The sequence below is a fragment of the Ylistrum balloti genome, unplaced genomic scaffold (genome assembly GCF_031769215.1).
Source record: "Ylistrum balloti isolate Yb309-2 unplaced genomic scaffold, AGI_CSIRO_Ybal_v1 Utg369812, whole genome shotgun sequence".
In the NCBI taxonomy this organism is placed as follows: Eukaryota; Metazoa; Mollusca; class Bivalvia; order Pectinida; family Pectinidae; genus Ylistrum; species Ylistrum balloti.
Genome location: NW_026781984.1, coordinates 810,880 through 820,669, shown reverse-complemented (window position 1 = coordinate 820,669; position 9,790 = coordinate 810,880). Strand labels below are relative to the sequence as shown.

Below are 9,790 nucleotides of genomic sequence, written 5' to 3'. Positions count from 1 at the left end.
AGTAATGCTACATCATACAGCTGTTTCGTCCTTCTAGGACTCGTCAGTGATGCTACATCATACAGCTGTTTCGTCCTTCTAGGACTCGTCAGTGATGCTACATCATACAGCTGTTTCGACCTTCTAGGACTCGTCAGTGATGTTACATCATACAGCTGTTTCGTCCTTCTAGGACTCGTCACTGGTGTTACATCATACGGCTATTTCGACCTTCTAGGACTCGTCACTGGTGTTACATCATACGGCTATTTCGTCCTTCTAGGACTCGTCACTGGTGTTCCATCATACAGCTATTTCGTCCTTCTAGGACTCGTCAGTGGTGTTACATCATACGGCTGTTTCGGCCTTCTAGGACTCGTCACTTGTGTTACATCATACGGCTATTTCGTCCTTCTAGGACTTGTCAGTGATGTTACATCATACAGCTGTTTCGTCCTTCTGGGACTTGTCAGTGATGTTTGGTGCCTAAACTGTTGAAGTCTTAAAGGAGACTTAGGAAAATCCATTGTATTGTCCTTGTATTTATATATGTTTATAGTTGTGTGTGCTCGCGTGCTAGCGAATGATTGTAGGTGTCCCTTCACAGTCGATTAAAGATTTATAAAATATCATTCAAATTGGCTTATGTTAAATTTCCATAAAAATCTTTTAATTACTTATTGTATTCTCATAAACATACCCCTAGCTCTCTGCATTGAGGATAAGAATAAGTACATTCCTCAAAGTTCCGGATATAATTTTGGTTCGGAAATTAGTTAACCCTGTCTTCTGCGCTGAGGCGAAGCATCGACATCAACAGATGAAAATCTCTGACAGCGGATATACAAACCCTGTCGTCGAAGACACGAGTAACATAAATAGAGAGAAAACTGTTCATAAATTTGTTTTTGAATTAAATCAAATCTGAATTCAACACCTTTTTTCGTAATGCTGATGCTGTGGATTTGTTCCTTTTACAATTTTGTGCAAAAGGTAACTATTTTAAGGTGAATGGTGTACGAGTATTGTAAACAAAGATGTTTATGTGTCTACCTTTGCTCATCTACGTTTTAAATGTCAAAATGTGAAGCTAGAAAGAAAGGGTAGGTGGCAGCACATGATAGCCATATTTCATAACACTTAACGAAACAGGGTTAAAATGCACATAAAAAAATAAAAGTACACAGTTTTACGAATGTTAGCCAGAAAGGTGATCTAACATTCTCACCTATCACCGTAACCTTGACAATAGCAATGATGGTGATCTCTGTGTTTCATGATGATCCTTTATATTGTTCACACTGATAAAATTATCTTATATCTGTTTAATAAAATCTTCTTTTACTATCTTTCCGTGTCAAACATCGACATTTCCATTCTACCAAGACTTACCAAGATACAGGAGATACTCCATACATGTTTCGACCTTGGTAACTAAAATAAACTTTAAAAAACTTAAAAAATCTCAACTTTGCATTTTCCAGACATATTTCATTTAGTTTGTCTATTACTTATGAAATTATTCATGTGTCACACCTATTTGCATATGAACGTACATGACTTACGGTTCTGGTTTGATCACTGTCAGTATCAGGGAAAATTTGCTCAAAGCATTAATTTTTCCGAATTTTGGAACTACTCACTCCGAAATGTCCATTTCTGTAGGTTTGACTTAGACCTCCGTATGTAGAGATATTACAAAACCAACTGAGATAACTCAACATACTCATGATATGAGATAAAAAAAAAACCACAAAAGCGACATCAGTTTTGAATTTGTACAGCATAGCTCTTCCGTGTTGTCAAACTGGTGACGCTGTCGATTTTAGAAAGTAAGACAGATAAAACGACACACAATCCAAATTGATATCAATCTTAGATGGTAGATTAGAATTCAGGCTTCTCCGTACTCTCCCCTAGTTCCATAGTTAATGGTACGCCTTATATCGTTATATGTGTATTTTACTCCTCATTGGGGTCCTCGATATTTCAGTCGTTAGAGTGTTGAATACATAACCTCTGTCGAAGGTGTTGAGATTCAACGATCCCTAACCTGTGGTGGTTCCAGCTTCACATGTAGCTGAAAAACAGATCAGTCTTTGCTGACGTGGTCTAGTCGATGGACAAGACACTCTGCACTAATTGCACGAGACGGTATGCGACGTGCCTTCCGCATGTTGCTCAGTGAGATAACCATCATTTACTACATTGAGATTCTGCCTTAAAATGAATCTAGTTATTCACGAGGCGATAATCCCAGATAACAAACAAACAAAAACAAATAAATAAGCAAACAAAACAAACCCACGTTGAAATAGTTATTTTCCAAGGTTTCCTTCCATCTCCGAATGTCTTCAGTTCAACAAACATTATTTAAAACGACATTGAAACAAAGTCGTCTTCAAATGATACGTTCAAGGTCAGTCCTGATTTGCAATTGGGGATATAGTCCGAATTATTTTTTTAATTAATCACGAAACGTGATTAGTAATTTAAATAATGCATGTTTAAAGACTAAATTAGCATAGTAGAGTGTCATTAAGAAATATTAATACTCGTGTTAATTATAAAACAGTACGTGTATGCGTTCTTTCGGATTGTGTCATTAGCTAAGCTAATTTAATCTTTTCCGGAAATGTGGCAGGCTGCGGTCTGTTGACCCGAAACTTATACCTATCTTACATTGGCCTACCTTAGATTTACACAGACACTATGCTGTGATTGTAATTGTATGCAAATTTAGATCGTGCCGATTTACATTACGGAGTGCCTAATTGTTCGTCGGATGACTTGATTGAAGTATCGTGATGCAACAAAATGGGAAATGCCCGGGACTATATAAAGCTGAGTCCGACCGGGGCTTAATCAGAAAACTTTTCTCCCCAAACTTTCGGCTGAACTTGTCTCTCGGTAACGGACTTTAGCAAACGAGAACCATGGACATGAAGTTGATCTTCGGTGTACTTGTCCTCGTGGCAATAGCCGTTTCGGGTAAGTCTTTAAACCGATTATTTTCAGGATTATATTTTGTTAAACTCTAGAATAGATTTAAGTGATATCATAATGTCATTGATATAGCACCGCAAAGGAGCGGGTAACTTTAGGAGTTTTTTTCATTTTTCACTACGATATCTAGCATTTGGCTTCGTCGAGGAAATCAGCGTATGAAATTAACATGATCAAATACGCTTTTAAAATAAGACGAATTTATCAGAACACATAAATCATATGATGGATTTTAAACCAATAGAAATGGTTTAAATGCTTTCAAAGATTTATAATTTCAAGGTGATAAAAATTGAAAGTTATAGTATGTTTTTTTCTGAAAACTCTTTATCTTAGTGAAAAATATGCAATATAAAAATTTCCGAGTAGTGGATTCTGAAAAATGTTATAGCCATGAATAGCTGAATTGCTTAGACTGCATTCTCTTAAAACTGAATTAATCATACTTTGTAATTGATAAAAGTAACAGTCAGTAATATATAAAAGCAAAACTATCGATATTACACATCACGTAATTTGATAATGTCTTTCGCTACAACTTATTATATTATAATTGGAATGAATTTCCTTAACGAAAGTATAAATGTTTCCACTTTCACAGAATTTCTTTTTTATTTTAATTTTTTACTAATCTTAAATAACGGTGTTAACTTTCAATGTTTCTAGAAGAGATCTTTTCAAATAAATAAAATTCTTAACAAAGGCAGTTTTTAAACTCTAGGGTCCCAGAATTCTGGATAAAGTTATAAACAACACATTGAATTATTGGAGAAAAATGATCACTTTGAAGGATACTGTGTGTAACACTATTCTAGATCGTAGGGCAGTCATACGCAGTACCTTTTATGGACATCTGACAGTTTAAAATAGGTAAATAAATAAATAAAGTATTTAGTTAACAGTCCTATGATAAATATTCTGAAGATATTTTTGGATTTTCGGTGTCGAACAAATTAAATTTGAAATAAGTAGTTTGTCTCTTCGCAGTGCTCGGGATAGCTCTTTGTCACACATTTTTTTAAGAATAAGTCTTCGCCTATTCATAATCATGTAAATAGCAAAAGGCAAACATTTGAAAGCTATCTCTTACATTCGGAAGATTGCGAGAACAGACTCCATACCCACAGGAAAGAGCATATCATGTTTTCCTTGGGCTACAAATATTTAACCTCCAAATGACATTGAATTTGTCGTTATGACTAAATAAGGCATTAGCATGGAGCTGACAGGAAATATCTAACTTCAGCTAGTAAATGGCCTTTAAAAGTCGAGTAGTGAAATGTCATATTACGATTGATTGAAATCAAAATTATAATAATAATATCTAATATTCAATCAAAAACGAACTTTAAACTTTGAAATATAAAAACCAAACCCTTAAAACAGAAAGTATCGGAAATCTACAGTCATGGTTGATTTGTCACTCGTCCTTACCTTGGTGGATGGGGACTTGTCTATACCTTGGTGGATGGGGACTTGTCCATACCTTGGTGGATGGGGACTTGTCTGTACCTTGGTGGATGGTGACTTGTCCATACCTTGGTGGATGGGGACTTGTCCATACCTTGGTGGATGGTGACTTGTCTATACCTTGGTGGATGGGGACTTGTCTGTACCTTGGTGGATGGGGACTCGTCCATACCTTGGTGGATGGTGACTTGTCCATACCTTGGTGGATGGTGACTTGTCCATACCTTGGTGGATGGGGACTCGTCCATACATGTTATATCAGTAGACGGTGACTCGTCCGTACGCTGGTGAATGACGAATCGTCGGTACATTAATGGGAGATTAATCGTCCGTACGCTGGTGAATGACGACTCGTCCGTACGCTGGTGAATGACGAATCGTCAGTACATTAATGGGAGATTAATCGTCCGTATATTAGTGATGGTCCGCCATGATATTTTTGTAAATCTTTAAACAATGATTTGTATTCAAGTTTAATTTAAATATAAGAATAATCGAAAATACAACATGTTTTGTTTATAAAGGTTTTCTTTTTAAGTTTTATCCCAACCTTTTAATAGTAAAAGTAATAAGAAAAACAGTATACTATCATTTACGTAAAAAAAATAGTTTACTTATAACAGTAGTGAGTGAAAAATTAAAATAACATGAAAAACATTAACAAAAAAAATGATACCTTAAACAAGTCAGCCGATGACATTTTTACATTAGTTGTTTGTAGTCTGAGACAATACGTCTCTGTCCTAATACTCTCTACTCTACTTATGGAGTTCGTACACTGAAAAGCTTTTATCTGCCTACCTTCATTTATACATGAAAAACTATTTCATGTCAATTAAGAAAAAAACGAGGAAAACAATAATGATTTCCTCAGCATGTCATTCTGTCAAATAAAAATTAATATCCCCAGTCTGACATTTCGAAATTTTATACTTGTAGACGAAATAAATTCCTCGCTGACATAAACTTACGTAATACTTTTGAATAACATATAACAGCTGACAGAAAATCAATAAAACATGTTTTTATTTACACACAGTATTTTTTAATATACATTAATTAAACATATCCATACTTTTCAGGGGTTACTAAGCATTGATGATAAGCTGAGAATTGTTAATTAATATTATATTTAGGTTTATATTGTTTCAATTCGTTTTTATTTTGTCATTACAGCACCATTGGATACAGATAAAGACACAGATTTAGATTTGGAATCACATCTGAATAAGCTGCTCAATGCAGCTGCCGATACTGGCGCCGGAGGCGGCCCTGCTGATGCTGGAGCCGAGGAGGCAGCACCGGAAGCAGCTGAGAAGAGCTCAAAATCTGGAGGTGGTGACGGCGGTCACGGCGGAGATGCGGACGCTGGTGCTGGTAAAGACGGTGGAAATGGAGGTGATGGTGATGCAGATTCAGATAGCTCTGATAGCGACTCTGATGAAGAAGACGATGATTCAAGCGATTCTGGTGATTCAAGCGACTCTGATGATGACTCATCAGACTCATCAGACTCATCAGACTCCTCAGATGGTGATGATGATGACTCCTCAGATTCTGGCTCATCAGATGACTCCTCAGATTCTGGCTCTGATTCTGATTCTTCCTCTGATTCAAGTGATGATGAAGACGGTTCAGATGATGGTTCTGATGATGGTTCTGATTCAGGAGATGATGCTGACTCCGATGATGATGATGATGATGATTCTAATGATTCCGATGATTCCGATAACTCCGGCTCTAATGGAGAGTCCGACTCCGACGGCTCATCTTCCGATGACGGTGATGGTTCTGATTCCGGTTCCGATTCAGGTGATGATGCTGATTCCGATGATGATGATGATGACGATTCTGATGACTCCGATGACTCCGATGATTCACAAGATGATGCTGATGAATCCGATTCCGATGAATCTGGTGCTGCCGGTGCTGGCGGTAATGGTGGTGATGGTGATTCCAGCTCTTCTGATTCTGACTCCGACTCCGATTCTGGATCTGATTCTGGTTCCGATTCTGGTGACGGTGATGATGATTCCGATTCCGATTCCGATTCCGGCTCCGATTCCGATTCCGATTCCGATTCTTCAAGTGATGATGAAGACGGTTCAGATGATGGTTCTGATGAAGGTTCTGATTCAGGTGATGATGCTGACTCCGATGATGATGATGATGATGATTCTAATGATTCCGATGATTCCGATAACTCCGGCTCTAATGGAGAGTCCGACTCCGACGGCTCATCTTCCGATGACGGTGATGGTTCTGATTCCGGTTCCGATTCAGGTGATGATGCTGATTCCGATGATGCTGATGATGATGATTCTGATGACTCCGATGACTCCGATGAATCTGATGTTGATGGCGAGTCCGATTCCGATGAATCTGGTGCTGGCGGCAACGGAGGTGATGGAGGTGATGCTGATGGTAGTTCCAGCTCTTCTGATTCTGACTCCGACTCCGATTCTGGTTCCGATTCTGGTTCCGATTCTGGTGACGGTGATGATGGTTCCGATTCCGATTCCGGCTCCGATTCCGGCTCCGATTCCGGCTCCGATTCTGATTCTTCCTCTGATTCAAGTGATAATGAAGACGGTTCAGATGATGGTTCTGATGAAGGTTCTGATTCAGGAGATGATGCTGACTCCGCTGACGACGATGATGATGATTCTAATGATTCCGATGATTCCGATAACTCCGGCTCTAATGGAGAGTCCGACTCCGACGGCTCATCTTCCGATGACGGTGATGGTTCTGATTCTGGCTCCGATTCAGGTGATGATGCTGATTCCGATGATGATGATGATGACGATTCTGATGACTCCGATGACTCCGATGATTCAGATGCTGATGGCGAGTCCGATTCTGATGAATCTGGTGCTGGCGGCAAAGGAGGTAATGGTGGTGATGGTGATTCCAGCTCTTCTGACTCTGACTCTGACTCCGACTCCGACTCTGGCTCTGACTCCTCTGACGGTAGCGACGCCGATGATTCCTCTGATGATTCCTCTGACGAGGATGATGATTCTTCTGATTCTGACAGCGACTCATCTAGTTCCTCTGGTGGTGACGCCGATGATTCCTCAGACTCAAGTTCTTCAGAAGAGGACGCATAAATCAATTCTAGCAAAACTTGACATTGGGTTAGATTTGAATACATGGAGAACTTTTATCGGTGTGTTCGCGTGATGTGTGAAGAAAGACAATCAATACTAAGACAGAAATTTCTCGGAATGGAGACATCATATCCTCCAAGGTATCTTTCACAACTTACCGCGAAATAATTAAATGTAATGGTATGAATATGTATGATTTTTAATATAGATATTTTTAAAACAGAATTTTGGACATCATTATTCACAACATTATCTAACGATTCCAGAAATCGGTATGTGCCGTATGTAACAACAGTGCCAGAGATCAGGGGCTGTCCATCCGTCAAAGTCTCTTTTAAGAATCTATATAAGTAATTCATCAATATACGTTTTCTTGTTTTATTTTATTAAAACGTATGTTAACGTACGTGTTTCCGTGTAGTTGTGAAAATCCAAGTTTCCTTACATGAATTATCTGATTACCAACACAAATTTATTTATTAACATCTGACTGCCACCTCCAGGATCGATACCTTAGTTTTTTTCAATGACAACGCATTAATTTATCAAGTATTATTCATGGTGTTGCTGTTTATCAGTCCCAACGATAACATCAACATCATGCGTGGCTATCATCCCCACCTTCGGTGTTTTATTTACTTTAAAGCACGGAACTGGGTGAGAATATGATGGTCTTAACGGGCGATGCTAAATTTTGGTTGATATATCGTTACGCTGCAAGAAAATATTTATCTAAATCATTTTTTAAAAATGCTAATAGTAATGATATTTGACAAACCATTAATTTACCCATCATCCTAAGAGAACTGATGTTGCTGTTGTTGAATAAAACAAATGTCACTGACAAAAATATAGTTATCTCCCTTTGTTATTTTTACATTTTATAGTGTAGGAATACATAGGTTTTTAATACGCTGATCTCGGTGACGTTTATCTCCAGAACGTAAACAGCTGCAATTGATGACGTTTCAGTCCAGTACGTCATCAGCTGGTTTCGATGACGTCTCTAACTAAAAATATCATCTGTGCCTAATGCCGTTTCTGCCCAGAACGTCATCAGCTGAGTTCGATGATATATTATCATTTTTTCTAGAAATACGATATATCATCCATGATATGTAGTAATGAAAATCAACAGCGCGCTACGTAACTAGTATTGACCAATATTTTGTATCGCCCTAGGACTCCGTCTATATTAGTAGGATTTGTAGACATCCTTCTGTTGCACAAAGAACCAGTTAGTTTAAACCATCACTAGACTGCAAATACACCAAGAACGAGAAAGATACGGACCGTCAAATTACCACAAATATACAAATATCTAGAAAGACAGAGACCGTCAATACACCACAAATATACAAAGAACGAGAAAGATAGGGACCGTCAAAACACCACATTTTTTTTTCTTTTACGCAGAAAAAAAAAATCAATCCTTACTTTTTGAATAAGAACACATCGATCAACCGACCTATCTTTTCAAAGGACTTAATAGTGACATTTGGGTTTACACCTTTTCCATATATTGGAAACTGCACATCGGGAAATGTTCGACCTCGTTTGATTTTGCCCTTTCCGTCCTTAAACAGGAAGAGTGAGTTTAAGATGGGGACGAAACTTTGTCTCACTTAAATAACCCTCTGATATCATCCCCAGGGAGCGAAATGAACATGAGGCAAATTCGTGTGTAATGGTACAAAAGCGAAAGTATCCCGGTATATAGATTAATCAAACTGACAAAGGCACAGATTTATCAAACAGGTCGAATAGATACAGGTTTTCTCCGTAACTGTTAATATAACTTTAAAATTATTCAACCTTTTTAAAATAATATAATCCCATTCAATTTAATCTGAAAATAAAGTAATTTGAATTATAAAAAACATACTTTTTATAGCGGTTTAAACGAATAAATGTAAAACCCCGCAGCCATATCTGTCTCCAATTAAGGAGATACTTACATTAATGAATTCAAATTATGATTTAAATTATTCTATTTCCGTAAAGTTGATTTATGGTCAAACTTTCATTACCTAACAATGGTTTCCTATGACATTTCAGATGAGACATTTAAGGTCACGAAATTGAAACAACCAAGGTATAAATCTTCTATATTCGAGTTCTTGCTATTACAACGTTCCGGGCTCTATATTACGACATTTGTCAATGTGTCGTGTCAAGTCTACCATTTACAAGTGTATAAAATGAATGAAGGGTCAGAGCTT

At 37.7% G+C, this 9,790-nt stretch overlaps 1 protein-coding gene across 1 annotated transcript; it reads left to right on the top strand.

The window, feature by feature from the left end:
* The first annotated feature begins 2,915 nt into the window (after nt 1-2,915).
* On the top strand, nt 2,916-8,403 carry LOC132544867 (serine-aspartate repeat-containing protein F-like). Its single transcript, XM_060208518.1, has 2 exons — nt 2,916-2,970; nt 5,632-8,403. Exons 1-2 carry the CDS (start codon nt 2,916-2,918, stop codon nt 7,566-7,568), a joined length of 1,992 nt encoding a protein of 663 aa, XP_060064501.1. The 3' UTR covers nt 7,569-8,403.
* The last annotated feature ends 1,387 nt before the right edge of the window (nt 8,404-9,790 follow it).